This window comes from Loxodonta africana, chromosome 15 (genome assembly GCF_030014295.1).
Source record: "Loxodonta africana isolate mLoxAfr1 chromosome 15, mLoxAfr1.hap2, whole genome shotgun sequence".
Taxonomy (NCBI): Eukaryota; Metazoa; Chordata; class Mammalia; order Proboscidea; family Elephantidae; genus Loxodonta; species Loxodonta africana.
Genome location: NC_087356.1, coordinates 4,512,849 through 4,529,990, shown reverse-complemented (window position 1 = coordinate 4,529,990; position 17,142 = coordinate 4,512,849). Strand labels below are relative to the sequence as shown.

The window sequence follows — 17,142 nt, the reverse complement described above, 5'->3', positions numbered from 1 at the left end:
CCAGCAATAAAAGGGACAACCTATGACACATGCAACAACAGGTAAACCTATAGTTACAGGCCGAGCAAAAGACGTCAGGCTCAGAAGATCACACATCGTATGACTCCATCTATGCACAGTTATAAAACAGGCAAAACTAGTCTCTCGTGACAGAAGGCAGGACAGCGTTTCCTGGGGCCAGCGCGAGGGTGTGACTGCCTGCACAAGAGCAGGAGGGGCCTCTGTGGGAACGTGGAAACGGTCTATGTTTTGTATGATGGTGCTTGTATGTGTGTACAAATTTGTCACAACACAATGAACTGTATATGCAGCATGGGCACATTTTATTATATGTTAATTACACTATGATACTTCTTTTAAAAAAATCACAGAAAAGAAGCATGTGTTCACAGTCCACTTTTCCGGAGAGCTTACCTTATTGAGCGCCACAATGAAGGGGCATTTTTTAGACTTCAGAAGGTTGATGGATTCAATGGTCTGAGGTTCCAGGCCATGCATGATATCCACAACTAAAATGGCAATATCACACAGAGAGCTCCCTCTGTTTCTCAGGTTACTGTCAGAACGAGGAAGAAGATGTGTAAACAGAAAGCCTGGAAATGACTACTTGAACAAATTCAAAAATTTAATTTCTTTTTGTAACCTAAATAAACAAAAAAAAAAGGAGCACTACATTAAATCGTTATAAAGTGCCATTAGCCCTTAACTTGTGAAATGCTTATCTGACAGACGCAGTAAACTGACATCAGCTGGAATGAGTTTGTTCTAGAAGTGACACCAATATTTCTGCCAATTTGACTGAGGAATATGGCCAGGACACAAAAGCGTACTATTCCACTTCCAATGGGTCTCAGAGGAGACAGACTAGGTGTGTATTAGGCGTTCTGCATTCCACTTTAAGGAGGTGCTCTTTCAAAGTAGGAAAAACTTCATTCCATAAAAAACTAGTATCCAAATAAAACACTACTAAACCAATGAGTCAGATGAAGATTGGCAGTTATAGGGACCAAAGATCTCAAATTGCTACCCCAAGGTAAATGACTAATCAGGTCTTCTTACCCATTCACCTTTTGGACTTAATAGTTTCAAGCAGTTTGCTCGATGACAAAAGACGCAAACTCCTCTTACCTGAAGGACTCGTGCCCAGGAGTATCAATGATCAGCATTCCTGGAATCCGTACATTCTCTCTATCAAACTAAAAACACATGGGAGGAAAGTGCAAAACTTAAGAAAGCTAGAACAATGAAAGCTCCTTTATCAATTATTTTGCCATGAAACCTAAAAAATATCACTACTCCCTTTTCCAAATAAACTGTTTTAAAACAGTGAGTCAACCAGCAAAGCACAACAGTTAGTATTTTCATTAACATGGAAAGTTTTGCAGGAAAAAAAAATTGCAATGAGAAAAGAGCCCCTCTAAGGTACAGTCTAAGTCAGAGCAGATTCGTAGTAAGTGGGGTGCCAGAGAAACAGAGCAACCATCTGACAGGAGACGTACGAGAAGCTGACAGGCAAGAGCAGGGTCTCGGTATTTGGAAAATTTATCTAGTCCAATTTTAAACTGATTCTAAACTCTCAGAAATATCCCCAAGCATATTTTAAAGAAAATGTACCACACTGATCTAAAATTTTAAATAATACATTCATGCCCTGCTTTATTCAAATAATGTCATAAATGCTTAATTTCTGGACAAAAGTACATAAATGAACGCAAACAACATCACAACAGCCCTCACTCTGACCTTCTCTTTTAACCTAAAAATAAAGACAAGTTACACACACACCAAAAACAAAATTTTTACTATGCTTATCTATACTTTTATTAATCTTCCAATGATTTTTCCAACTTTTATCTCCTGAACTATATGTCAGAATGATTCAAATATAAACGTTTCAAATTTTATACGTCAGTATTTACTGGGCACCATAGTTATTCCCATTTCAGTTTCCTGAATACGAACAATAAAGAATTACAACTACTTGCTGTGTAAAGGTTATCCTGAGAACACGACTAATAAAAACCTTGCTCCTGACCCATGTTCTAAAATGACGTGGGACTTGATGTTCTGGCAATATGGTACACAGGCTGATACTAGATAAAATACAACCAAAATGAATTTTAATTTACAAAGCGCAGACCGAAGTGGAAACCCCCACGCGCTGGAAATGAGGAGGGAGCAAGGAGTCAGGACAGCAAGCATCTTGAGTTTACACCTCAGGGGCCTGAGGGAGTGAGGGACTGCAATGTAAGTTCTAACCCTGGGGGCTGGTGTCCAACATTCTATCAAGACAGAATTCACCATCCCAGGACCAGGTGAAGCAAGGGGCTGGAAGTGAGATCCCTGTATAAGCCAGGGCCTGAAGGGGCTTCGGTCCTTCTGTGTTAGGGGAAGTATAAAAACACCAGCAGCACAAAGAACAAAATGGAAAATGGTCTCTAATTTAGGTTCATGAAGAGAGGTGCTAAGTGTTCTGTTAATCATAACTCTAAACTTGTGTTGAAAGGAAAGAAAAGACCAAGATGAATGTCAGAGGAGACTCTGAAACTTGCTCTCAAACGTTGAGCAGCTAAAGCAAAATGAAAAAATGATGAGGTTAAAGAACTAAACAGAAGATTTCAAAGGGCGGCTCGAGAAGACAAAGTAAAGTATTCTAATGACATATGCAAAGAGCTGGAGATGGAAAACCAAAAGGGAAGAGCAAGCTTGGCGTATCTCAAGCTGAAAGAGCTGCAGAAAACACTCAAGCCTCAAGTTGCAATAGTGAAGGATTCTATGGGGAAAATATTAAATGATGCAGGAAGCATCAAAAGAAGATGGAAGGAATACACAGAGACATTATACCAAAAAGAATTAGTTGATGTTCAAACATTTCAAGAGGTGGCATATGATCAGGAACTGATGGTACAGAAGGTCCAACCTGCACTGAAGGCACTGGTGAAAAACAAGGCTCCAGGAATTGACAGAATATCAATCGAGATGTTTCAACAAACAGATGTAGCACTGAAGGTGCTCACTCATCTATGCCAAGAAATATGGAAGACAGCTTCCTGGCCAATCAACTGAAAGAGATCCATATTTATGCCTATTCCCAAGAAAGGTGATCCAACCGAATTCAGAAATTACAGAACAAAATTATCACATGCAAGCAAAATTTTGCCGAAGATCACTTAAAAGTAGCTATAGCAGCATATCCACAGGGAACTACCAGAAATTCAGGCCGGATTCAGAAGAGGACGTGGAACCAGGGATATCATTACTGATGTCAGATGGATCCTGGCTGAAAGCAGAGAATACTGGAAGAATGTTTTATTGACTATACAAAGGCATTCGACTGTGTGGATCATAACAAATTATAAATAACGCTGCAAAGAGTGGGAACTCCAAAACACTTAACTGTGCTCATAAGGAACCTTTACATAGATCAAGGCAGTTGTTCAGACAGAACAAGAACAAGGGGATACTGATTGGTTTAAAGTCAGGAAAGGTGTGCATCAGGGTTCTATTTTCACGATACCTACTCAATCTGTACGCTGAGCAAATAATACGAGAAGCTGGACTATATGAAGAAGAACTGGGCATCAGGATTGGAGGAAGACTCATTAACAACCTGCATTATGCAGATGACACAACCTTGCTTGCTGAAAGTGAAGAGGACTTGAAGCACTTACTAATGAAGATCAAAGACCACAGCCTTCGTATGGATTACATCTCAATATAAAGAAAACAAAAATCCACATAACTGGACCAATAAGCAACATCATGATAAAAGGAGAAAAGATTGAATTGTCAAGGATTTCATTTTACTTGGATCCACAATCAATAGCCATGCAAGCAGCAGTCAAGAAATCAAAAGACACATAACATTAGGCAAATCTGCTACAAAGGACCTCTTTAAAATGTTGAAAAGCAAAGATGTCACTTCGATGACTGAGGTGCGCCTGACCCAAGCCGTGGTATTCTCAATCGAATCATATGCACGTGAAAGCTGGACAATGAATAAGGAAGACTGAAGAGGAATTGATGCCTTTGACTTGTGGTGTTGGCAAAGAATGTTGAATATACCACGGACTGCCAGAAGAACGAACAAATCTGTCTTGGAATAAGTACAACCAGAATGCTCCTTAGACGCAAGGATGGCAAGACTGTGTCTCACATACTTTGGACATGTTGTCAGGAGGGATCAGTCCCTGGAGAAGGACATCGTACTTGGTAAAGTACAGGAAAAAAAAAAAAAAAACCAGTAAAGTACAGAGTCAGTGGAAAAAGAGGAAGACCCTCAATGAGGTGGGCTGACACAGGGGCTGCAACAATGGGCTTAAGCATAACAACGATTGTAAGGATGGCACACGACCGGGCAGTGTTTCATTCTCAACAGCACCTGACTACAAGGCTGTGTTGAATTTACACTACTGGTGTACAACTCCCAAGCTACAAAATGAAAACTCAGCTCTAGGCTACTGAAAACTGAAAGAGGTGGCTGACAGGAGCAAACATAAAACGGCTTTGTGGAGAAACTCCCAGAACACATTGGCCATGGCACTAACAAACATAAAAACTTCACGTGAAGACTAGAATACAATAAAAACTACAAACCACAAGACATATAACCCTTAATAACGGGAAGTCGGACACAACAGAGTTTTTTTTTTAAGTAGAAAAGGAAGCACTTGAAACCAGGCAAGAATGAGGAGGTGTGAATTCTAACTCCAGAAGGAGAAAGGAGAAGAAGGAAGAGACTATCTGAAGATACCAATAACAATTAATTATAAATTAAACAAAAAAAGAATTTCAGAAATCATTAAACTAAAATGAACACAAGTGTGAGTAACACACCTGAAAAATAAAAGATGAAGGGGGAAAGTTTTCATAAAAAGAAAGGGGAGCAAAAGGATTTGAGAGAAAGCAGCTCCTGTGACAGGACTCTGATGACGATGGGGAATCAAAATCCTTGAAAAGTAACAAAGCAAGGCAAACGACAAATTCTGAAAGTTGTTATTCAAGAAAACAGTCCTGAAATAAAGAAGTAAAACTAAATGCTGAAATACACCACCACGTAACTGGAAAATTCACCCAGAAGTAAACCCGAGATGCAAAAAGACCAAATGACTTAAAAAGGATAGAAATCAGCTTGTCATCTAACTCGCCTGAAGTAATTGGGCTAACATTTAATATACTTAGGCAAAGAAAATAGCTCTTCAATATTCAAAACTCAAGAAATATTATTCCCATGATTCTTTCCTCAGGGATCTACTAGAAAATGAGCTTTTATAAAACCAAAATTTGAACAAAAACAGAGAGACAAGCTCACATTCTTTTAACATGCAGAACTAAGACTAAATAAGGATAAAGGCAGAGACTAGCATGCAAAAACGCCTTTTCTGTGTGTCAGTTATCAATTTACCAATTTTCAGCTCCAAATTCACCACTTTCACCTCCTCTGAGATAATGGAACTGGACCTTATAAATAATTCTCCTTTAAGGACCAGCAACACTAAGCTTTGTCATTAGAAGGCGCTCATGGGACACTGGAGGAGGAAGAGGTTTTCTCTTCCCAGTTCCATGAGCTCACTGGGTTGCAGTGTAGGGGCTCTTTGGGGCGGCACCCTCACCACCAGCAGCAAGGAGCACCTCCCAATTTCCCCAGCAAACTAACCCACACTGGGAGAGTGGTATTCCTGCAGTAAGCAGCACCTCCCTGCAAAGTGCTTTGAGCCTCAAGTTCAGCGGCATTAAACCAAAAAACCCCGCCATATTACCAAGTTCAAATTCAAGGCACTGCTACCAACAAGTCCTGCGGGCATCCCAGCTCACTTCCAGGTGACTTCTTAAGAGCTTCCCAGTCACAGCAACCTCCCAGTTCCCTGTAGCTTTCCAGGAATCCAGGGGATACTCCAGATGGCTTTCCAGAAGCAGGCCAACAACCTCTGGGGCAGCTTCCTGGGCAATTCTGTTGGCACCCCGGTAGATGGTAGGTTCTCTGTCTGCCAGCATCAGCCTGAGACTATGGACCAGCTCTGGCCCAGGACAACACAGACTTTGCCAACATCCAGTGGGCTTCAGCCATACCCCTCCAATGAGGTCGGAATATTGGCGTTGGGAACATTTTCCCTCCAATGTCATTCCTTCTTTGCGTACCCTTCCCTCAGCTCTAAGCTATTCTTTACTCTTCTCTCTTTCTCCCCTCTTAACCAATTCACCATTACTGCAATCCCTTAATTTTTTAGACCAAATCTCCCTGTTCAAATTGCTGTGTGGGGTCTCTCCTGATTGGATCCTAATCAATACACGCCAACAATGCAGAAGGAGTACAACTGCTAAAATAAAATGACCTAAACTGACAGAGAGAGAATGAATAGGAGGTATCTACACAAAAATACTTTTTAAGAACTGTTTCAGTAACCACGCAGGTGATAGTCTCGGTACTCTTACTCTGAGAATGTATGTATAACACAGGATGAGGCAAGTGAGTAATTATGTGATATTCTAATTCTACCATCCTGGGTGTCCTTCAGACCCAGGAGTCTCAACGTGGGGAACAAAAGACAGATATAGATTTAAGTAAAACCCATCGCCGCTGAGTCAATTCTGACACACAGCGACCCTACGGGACAGAGCAGAACTGCCCCACAGGGTTTCCAAGGAGCAGCTGGAGGGTTCCAACGCCAACCTTTTAGTTAGCAGCCGTAGCTCGCCATAGCCCTTAACCACTGTGCCACCAGCACTCCAGAGATATACGTAGGAAGAGGTTAATTAAGCAAACACCTTGAAGTCCTAAATACAAGTTAGAAGGACCAGTGTGAGCTCATGAGGAGCTCTACCTTCACAGACACACTCACTTTTTAATTCCCTCGCTCTGCCCACTGCCTGCTGTCTGAGAACCACTTTCCATTAACACGGACCAGGATCTCAGGAAGAAACCACCATTCCAGGCCTTGGGTGGGAAATGTATAAGATGAGCCTTGAACACACTGCTATGGATACTAGATATGTGGATGCAATCAAAGACTAAGACTACAAAAATTATATCAGAAAGACTCAGGAACCAATTACTGGGCAAAGATGGGACTATCTCAGCATCAACAACCACTGAAATGGACAGAAACAGAGTAAGAAAGTTTACATCCATTAGTTCATAATAATATAAAACACAACCAACTTGGTCACTCTCTATTTTAAAAGCTGAAAATAAAGGTAAGGGCCGGTGTTTACTTGCCTTGCCTATGCTTCCTCTCACTGAGTAACCAATCGACAGGTGAGGTAAAGTTTCTCTACAGGAGTAATCAAATCAATAAAGATGGATGACAGGATTGGAATATCACCATTTTGTATCCTGAATACATTAAAAGGTAGAGATTACCTTCAAAGTTGCTCTGGGGTGGAAGAAGAGGGTTTTGATGAGGAAGGGGCATCTAGAGGACTTCTGAGGTATCTGCCAAGGTTCAGTCTTCCTGCAAGGATGGCACTTACCAAGGTGTTGGACTCACTAAGCTTTATACTTAAGTGATTTTCCTTATGGTGTTAATATTTAATATAAATAAGCTGAATAAATTCCAAGCCAGGAGAAAGAAATAAAGGACATAAAATATAATCAATTTGTTAGAAGGAAAAGAAAGGTCGGGGGGAAGAAACAGGATTTTTAAACATGGAGATACATGGTCAAGTATTAAAAGGTAGAGGAGAATGATATACTCTAACTTCTCAATAGTGGCTGCCCAGGGAGAGAGGGAAGGAACGGAGTGTGAGCGAGCGCTCCTACAACAGGTACTGTTTTATTTCTCTGAAAGGAAGATCTGAAGCAAAAGCAGGCAAAGGTTTACACGTTATTTCTGCACGGGGAGCACAGGGGTCTCTGTCACACGTTCTCTGTGCTTTTCTCTGTATTTGAAATAGTTTTTTTCTCAATTTTTGCTAGAGATTAAAACGCCCATGTGAAAGACAGTGCACTTACATTCTTGATCATCTTAGTCTGTTCATTAATTGCTTCAAGGGGAACATTAGTGGCCCCAATCTGTTGTGTGATACCTCCTGCTTCACCATCTTGAACATGAGTGTGCCGGAGCTGTGAGAAGATAGGAAATTCAGGTTTGTATTTTGAAGTGGAAAAACTGAAATGCAAAAGTAATAAGAAATTAGTAATTTACTTATTTTATACAGAGATCCCTATATGTGCTATGGTTTTTATTAGCTTTTTTTATAAGGTATCATTCGCTTAAAAAAAATCACATCAATGCATAAAATATTTTCTTACTTTATCCAGAATTTTTGTCTTCCCTGTGTCCACATGTCCAAGTACACAGATAATAGGGGCTCTCAGCTTTTCTGTATTTACATTTTTACTGTGTTCAAGTCTCCGTTTCTATGGATGAAAAAAGAATCACAAAAGTAAATATTTCAAAACCTCATCATCACTGTCCTGTATTTTTCCCAGGCCACAGAACGCCACAAGCCACATCCAAGTTCTTCACTGATTTGATGTCATGGTATTACATTTTACAGTGTAAACTTCACGATCTGATTTCCATCACAGCACCTTCGGACAAGGACAAACCTGAATGGTACAGATTTCAGAGTGCTGTGTTGTTGTTAGGTGCCATCAAGTCAGTTCTGACTCACGGCCATTCCATAGGACACAGAAGGACTGCCCCATAGGGCTTCCATGAAGCGGCTGATGGATTCGAACTGCTGACCTTTTGGTTAGCAGCCGAGCTCTTAACCACTATGCTGCCAGGGCTCCAGATTTCAGAGTAAAAAAAAAAGTAGCACTGTTAAAGATAAGTAGGAATTGTGTAAAGTGTCAGCTCAAACTTTCTGAACACTTTTGTACAAAGCTAATTTAACAAAATATAATGAATACGAAATGAATTGACTTTTCTGTCATATATAGTACAACCTCTAGCTTATATAGGAGTCTATATAAAGGCACTCTATGGCATTAAAAAAACTCACTAAAACCTAAGAATTGTGAAGATTCTTAAAAAGTAATTTATTTCAAACTGTTAACCAGCACACAAAGGCTATAAAACCTCCTCAGGAGCGTTTATTAAGTCAAAGCTTAAATAAGTCCAACGACATTTACCATTTTTTGCAAATAACGCATGCCTTACACTTTTTTTGCCAACCCACAACCCCCTTGAACATTCCTTTCATCAGCGTGCTATGCCAATTTTTTTTTTTTACACGTTGCTGGCTTCAATTCATGCTAAGACATAATTACCACTGCCGTAATTAAGCTATGACATAATTAAGCTATGAAATAAGCAGACTTAACCTAATGGCTTCACTTAGAGATCTGATGAAGTTTTCACATTCAAATGTTGAGCCAACGAGCTACAATCATCACCTGAAATAGGAGAAACACAGTTTCCATTGTTTATCTTCTGACTATGGGCGACTACCAAACTTGATCCGTGACTTCTTGACCATGGCTTATACCTTTATTATACAATTATGATCAAAGAAACATTTTCATACTTGTTTTTATGCACATAAGCAGGAGATTAAGTAAGCAAAATGAACAGAATGATAAGATTTACCTCCAACTTGAGAGGGTGGGTGAATGAGGCTGAAAATCACCTCTAGAAATTTCACAGAAGTGCACAGTATATGCATGGGCACACTGTGCCAGAGCTGTTTTTAAATTTCACCATTTCCACATGTTACAAGTGTGGGGTCACATTATTATGTGGGAGCATTATTTGTGAAAAAATACAGTATCACCTTCCCAAGTCACTATCACTTCCATGTATGCTAATAATTGTGAGAAAGATTTTCCTCAAACCAAACTGTGTTTCTCTGTAGCACTGACCTAAATACTTCAGCTTTCTGATGACCAAACAAGAATACATGCCAGCAAAGTTCTTCAAAATGACAACTTTTCAAGTATAGTAAAGCCAACATTCAAATGAAACAGGCTTTCATCAAAACCCTGAAGTACTGTCATTTATAAAATTATTTTCCAGCTAAAAACTATTTTTGTAAGAGCTCTTTAGTTTCATTTCTAGCACTAGACACTGGATTTTTTTCCATGGAAAATCACCCTGGAATGAAAAACTTCTTGGAGTGTCACAGTGAGATGGCGGTGATGAGCACGAAGTGGGGCGTATACGTGCACTGAAAGTAGTACAGCCTCACAGTAGGTGCAATTCAAATTCAATCTCAGGGCCTCAATTAGATTTGAAATGGATGAGAACTGTGTCCTCTCCCACACTTGGTGACAGTGATACACTTTTCTGGAGGGCTGTGTGGTATACAGATTTTGACTCAGAAATTTCATCTCCAAGTATCCTGAAACAAGGAGGGGACAAAAATGTACAGGTACAACAGTGTTTGCTCACTGCTGTACTGTTTATAACAGTGAAAATATAGTAACAACTTAATGCTCTTTAGTGGAGGGTTCCATAACGAGTATTTTTCAAAACCCAGAAGAGATGCCTGTCTAGCCGCATTACAATCATGTAAGCAGAGACTCTTATCCACAATGGGGATTCTGACTCAGGAAGTCTGGGATCAAGTGTAGAAAATTATAAATGTAACAAGTTTTCGGAACAGTGAATTTAAATTACCAAAAAAACAAATCCAATGCCATCAAGTCGATTCCAACTCATAGCGACCCTATAGGACAGAGTAGACCTGCCCCATACAGTTTCCTAAGAGAGCCTCGCGGATTCAAACTGCCAACCCTTTGGTTAGCAGCCGTAGCACTTAACCACTGTGCCACCAGGGTTTCCGAACTTAAATTAGGACCCTTCTATAAAAAATAACAGAAAACGCAGCATAAAGATACTAAGGGGAACTTCTTCAATGCTGGATCAGGAGCCCAGTAAATCCCCTCTCTAAAGAACAATGCTAAAACTGGACAAAATAGTAAAAAAACAACCATCTAAAGACTATGGAAATTGGCAAAGGCATATAACACACTGAGAACATTTAATTCAAGAAAATCTATCGACCTTCAGTAAAAGCAATGCAAGTCTGAGGAACTTTAGACAGCGGCTGCTCCATCACGTTCCTCCCACTCCTACAGCTCCATGGGGTGGGAGTGGTGTGGGATTGTGGGATGGGACATTTCATTACCATGGTTGTCATCAAAAACAGTAGTGATCTCAGTGGCAAAGACAGAGGGAAGGCTAAAATCAGGGCTACATTAAGGTCTCAATACTGGTGACGAGACAGCCTGAAAGATGAGACAGAACTGAACAGGGAGATCCATAGTCTGGAAGTCTGTGCTCACAGGAAGGTGCACACACACTCACAAGAGACCAGGAAGGTCCTCAGTGAGCTACTTGCTCCCAGCTCAATAAGAGAGCTTGCCAATGTATAAAGTTAAAAACCACAGCAGACCAGTACACTCTCTGAAGCTTGAATGTACACCTTAAGCCATACACAGATCCACTGGCAAAAGGTAGAAGCCTTACTGGATCAAGGACAACCATCCAGCAATCGTTAGCTGCGCACTAAGATACATGGACCCAGGTTCAACCCCTATAAAGTCAGACTTAAAAACAAGAATTAAAAGAAAAAATAGAAGCCAAAAAAAAAGCAAAGACATTAGTAGCTCTATGCGACAGAACAAACAGATTCCATTCAATTAGCCTATGCCAATTCACTAAACAAATAAAAATGGCCACAACCACCACCCTTGTAGAGGGCCACCTAAATTTAAAAAAAAAAATTAAGAGTTGCTAAAATATATTATCTGAAATGTCCACCTGTCAATAAAAAAATTACAAGGCATAAAAAGTAACAGGAAAACGTGGCCTATAACACAAGCCTACTCCAAGCGCACCGCAGTGGAGTCAATTCCGATTCAGCGACCCTATAGGACAGAGTAGAACTGCCCCACAGAGTTTCCACGGAGCGCCTGGTGGGACCTATAACACAGAAAACAAAGAATCAATAGAAACTGTCTGAGCAGCCCAGATGTTGGACTCAGCAGATAAAGGCTTAAAAGCAGCTATAAACACAGACGGTCCTCAGATTACAAACAGACCCATTCCCAATGACCTCTCTCAGAATTTGTCAGTCAGTCAGAACAGGTGCGTATGGTTCTCGTTCAGCCTGACTTCAGTGCAAGGAGAGGATCAAAGCCTTTTCAATGATTTAAAAGCTGCACGTGCAGCACGTGAAGGTGACTGTGATGAATTCGTTGCAAACGGGGGTTAGTTGGAGCTTTTCAAAGTGAGGGCAAATGTACATAACACTGAAGGGCAAGTTCCTAACCCAGGGACTTACTGTCTGTTCAGAGGACTAAAGGGAACCACCTCTAAAGAAATGAAGGGAGGTGGGATGGCAATGACAAGTCCTATAAAGGGTATCAATAAAGAGAAACAAATTATTTTTAAAAGCGTGGGAAAATTCTGGAGTTAAGAAGTTCAATAACAAATTTAAAAATTTACTCAAGGTGCTCACAGAACATCTGATCTGGCAGAAGAATCAAAGGACTTGAAGATAAATTAATAGAAATTATCAAATCTGCACAACTAAAAGAAATATGAAGAGACATTCAGAGACCAGAGGAACAAAACCAAGTGCACCAATGTGTGTGTGAGGGGGTGCACGCAAGGTGGTTTCCAAAAGGAAAGCAGAGAAACAGGCAGGAAAAATATCTGAAGAAATAATGGTCAAAAACTCCCAAAATTTGATGAAAAACATTAATCTGTACATTCAAGGAGCTCAATTAACTCCAGGTAGGATAAACTCAGATATTCAACCTATACGCATCATAGTTAAACTGCTGAACGCCAAAGTCGAAAATAAAATCCTGGCCACAAGAGAAAAATCATTCACCACGTACCAGGGATTCCTCATAAAATCAGTAACTGCCTTCTCATCAGACACAGGGGAGGCCAGAAGGCAGTCGGACGGCACGCTCAAAGTACTGAATGGAAAAGAACTGTCAACCAAGAATTCTGTATGCAGCAAAATTATCCTTATAAAAACTGAAGTGATAAACGTTCGTGTGTGCTGTATACGTATCTATACATCCATAACATACAGTAAAGTACACAGGGGGCACAGTTATGGAGAGTTCCTAGACATATCCAAACACTTCATGGGGTTGGTTTACTGGGAAAAACGGCTTAGGATCATAGTCTCATGGGACAACTCAGTCAACTGGCATAAAACAGTTCGTAACGTTTTGTTCTATATCCTAGTTTGGTGAGTAGTGACTGGGGTCTTAAAAGCTTGTGAGTGGTCATCTAAGATACAACTATCAGTGTCTACTCGTCTGGAGCAAAAGAGAATAAAGGAGACCAAATATTTAAAGAAGAAACTTGTGTGCAGGACTAACGACCCACAGGAACCATGGCCTCATCTAGCCTGAGACCAGATGAATTAAATGGTGCCCAGCTATCATTACCCACCGTTCTGACCAGGTACACAACAGGAGGTCCCAGACAGAATGGGAAAAAAATGTAGAACAAAACTCAAATTCCTAAAAAGGCCAGCCTTCCTTACTGGACCAAGACAAGACTAGAAGAGCTCCCAAGACTATCACCCTAAGATGCCCTTTAAACTTGGAACTGAAGCCACTCCTGGAGGTCACCTTTCGCCAAATAATAGGCTGGCTTATAAAATAAAAAATATCACCCATGAGCACTGGGCTCTCTTAAACAATCAATTATATGAGACCATATGGTCAAGATTTACCCTGATACAAAGAGGAGAAGGTGAGAAGTAGGGAAGTTTGATGAATGGAAACTGAACAAACAGAATGGAAATAAGAAGAAAGTTGTTAAAAAAAAAAAAAAAAAATTTTTTTTTTTTTTTTTTTAAATGCAACCATAACCGATGTCGCAGAACAATCTGTATAAAAATTGTTAAATGGGAACCTAATTTGTTGTGTACACTTTCACCTGAAACACAGTAAAATATTTAAAAAAAAACTATGGAGCACAGTTCGACTCTTACACACATAGGGTCACCTTGAGTTGGAACTGACTGAATGGCCAGAGGTTGGTTTGGTTAATTAAAAAAAAGCCTACATGGAGTCAAATGCTGCTTTTGGCCTTCGCTGTAAGACCTTCTCTCTTTTAATAACATAATTGTAATCCATCTTTTTTATCATACGCTTACTGAACCACTGATTAACTCTGGTATAAAACTGCTAATAAATGTATTTTTAGGAAAAGAATTAAAGTGAAATAAATTCCTTGGGGTGGGAGAGACAGAATTCATTGCTAGCAGATCAGCATTACAAGAAATGCCACAGAAAGTTCTTCAAGCTGAAAGGAAGCGATAATAGATGATTATTCAAACATCACTGAAGATAAAAAGAGCACTGGGAAAGGTCGTTATACGGGTAAATATAAGACACTAAAAATTTATTCTTAACATATGACTGCAGTGCAATGGATCGCTTTTGTGTGGCCCTTCTCGCCATGGTCTTGTAACTCCCACCCAAGTGACTGGGTGGGACTGTGCAAATAGGGTAATTGTGGCCCACCAAAGGGATGCGTCACTTTTGCCACCCCGCTGGGCATGAAATGAGCTACCCCAGAGGCTGGAGAGAGAGGATCCCACCAGTACCAAGGGAGAACAGCCAGGAGTGGAAAAAGCACGTTCTTTGGAAGAGGGATCCCTGCACTGAGAAGCTCCTGGAACAGGAGACCTAGCTGTGGCCCTGAAGACAGTGAGAAGAGACCGGCAGGAGAGACTGGCAGGAGAACATGCAGTGGACTTCCCAGCCCACAGAGCAAGAAAGCTGAGTGCCTGGGGTGCCTCCGGGGACATACTGGCAGGGGCTAAAAGAGCTTTGTAACACTTGCCTGAGCTGGGCAGAGGTAGGGCCAGAGGGAGATGTGCCTGCAAGCACAGCTGAAAAGAGCCTATCCTGATGAAGAACTGTATCCTGAGGGCTCCTGAGCCTAAACTGTAACCTGCTGCTGCCCTCATAATTGTGAGTATTGTCTGTGAATTCTGTGTGGCAACTGCAACAAATTACCGAAGCCAGCAGAGGAGTAGAGAGTGCCACGGAGGGATGGCTGGTGTCAGAATTGGCAAAGGTGGCGGAGAGTAAAGGCACTGGAACCTCACAGGACAGCTTTGGGCTGTTGACCTTGATTCTCCTTCCCACCTGTGAAGTTAGGGGAGGTGAGACACTGTCTCCATGCTGTTTTTACAGTGATTTAAAAGGTAATTTCATAAAACAATAGCTAACATTGTATGGTTGAGCTCATAATGCATAAAGCTGTAATAAATACAGGCAGTCCCCAGGTCACAAACCTTGGACTCACAGGCAGCTTGTACTTGCCCTTAGTGGTGTGTGAACTTGCCCTCACTTTGAAACAACTGAACCAGCCGTTCTGTGCAACTGCATATCCATCACAATCACCTTCGCTTGCTGCACGTGCAGCATGAAAATCACTGAGAAGTCCCCACGGCTTTTCCTGCACTGAGGTCAGGCCCAATGCGACCTCCTTACCAATCTGACCTACAGACGCACCGCGGGGCGGGGCTCCGACCTACAGACGCACACACACCGCGGGGCGGGGCTCCGACCTACAGACGCACACACCGCGGGGCGGGGCTCCGACCTACAGACGCACACACCGCGGGGCGGGGCTCCGACCGACAGACGCACACACCGCGGGGCGGGGCTCCGACCGACAGACGCACACACCGCGGGGCGGGGCTCCGACCTGCAGACGCACACACCGCGGGGCGGGGCTCCGACCTACAGACGCACACACCGCGGGGCGGGGCTCCGACCGACAGACGCACACACCGCGGGGCGGGGCTCCGACCGACAGACGCACACACCGCGGGGCGGGGCTCCGACCTGCAGACGCACACACCGCGGGGCGGGGCTCCGACCTGCAGACGCACACACCGCGGGGCGGGGCTCCGACCGACAGACGCACACACCGCGGGGCGGGGCTCCGACCTGCAGACGCACACACCGCGGGGCGGGGCTCCGACCTACAGACGCACACACCGCGGGGCGGGGCTCCGACCTACAGACGCACACACCGCGGGGCGGGGCTCCGACCGACAGACGCACACACCGCGGGGCGGGGCTCCGACCTGCAGACGCACACACCGCGGGGCGGGGCTCCGACCTACAGACGCACACACCGCGGGGCGGGGCTCCGACCTGCAGACGCACACACCGCGGGGCGGGGCTCCGACCTACAGACGCACACACTGCGGGGCGGGGCTCTGACCTACAGACGCACACACCGCGGGGCGGGGCTCCGACCTACAGGCACACTGTGGGGCAGACCTCATTCCTAACCCAGGGAGCTGCCTCTACTACAAAGACACCAGGAAGGCAGGGCATGGGGACTGGAGGAACTGGAGCTGGACTGCAGCAAAGAAAACACAGCAGATGGTAACTGAATTCCATAGAAAGAAATGAGTAACAGAAATATTATTAGGTGGATTAATATAAAAGACTCTACAAGTATATTTTTCTCCTTTCCTCTCTCAATTCATTTAAAAGATGTATGATCAATACAGCAATAACACCACCACTTTGGACGGGTTTATAAAATACATACAACATGTATGATGATAACAGCACAAGTGGGAGACGGTAACAGCACTATCTTGGATCAAAGTTTCTGTATTTCACTAGAACTAAATTAGTGTTAATCTGAAGAAGATAAAGATAGGTTTACATGCATACTATAATCCTGAGAGTAACTATGAAGAAAATAACTAAAAACAAAAAAGGTAAAAGAAAATCGAGAGGAATTAAAATGATACGCTGAATATCTATTTAAAACAAAAGACAGTAAAAAATAAACAAAGGACACAAAAACGACATGATATGTAGAAAACAAACAGCAAAAGTGGAGAAATAAATCTACCCATGTCTGTAATAACTTCAAACATGACTCCAGTTAAAAGGCAGAAATGGTCTGGCTGCCTGGAAGGGTAACACTCCACCCCACTCTACAAGAGGCAGGCTGCAGGCTCCACGGCACAACTAGGCTGACTTAACAGAAGGTTAAAGAACTGCAGAAGAATATCATAAACAACTTTATGCTCACAAGTAAGGTAACAGAAAAAACACCAATTATTGAAAAGATAAAAATTACCAAGAAAAGAAAAAATGTCACTAGACCTATAACAAGTAAAGAAATTAAATTAATAATTGAAAAATGTTCTCATAAAGCAATGTCCAGGCACAGA

General features: G+C 42.2%; 1 protein-coding gene across 2 annotated transcripts in view; it reads right to left on the bottom strand.

The window, feature by feature from the left end:
• The window catches only part of EIF5B (eukaryotic translation initiation factor 5B), a 69,897-nt gene that overhangs the window by 12,803 nt on the left and 39,952 nt on the right, over positions 1-17,142 (bottom strand). For both annotated transcript variants that reach the window (XM_010593546.3, XM_023552555.2), the window contains exons 11-14: positions 8,252-8,359; positions 7,952-8,062; positions 1,129-1,196; positions 415-556 (exon numbers count right to left, since the gene is read on the bottom strand). In XM_010593546.3, the coding sequence (XP_010591848.1) occupies positions 415-556; positions 1,129-1,196; positions 7,952-8,062; positions 8,252-8,359 (429 nt within the window). The remainder of the gene's footprint in view (positions 1-414; positions 557-1,128; positions 1,197-7,951; positions 8,063-8,251; positions 8,360-17,142) is intronic.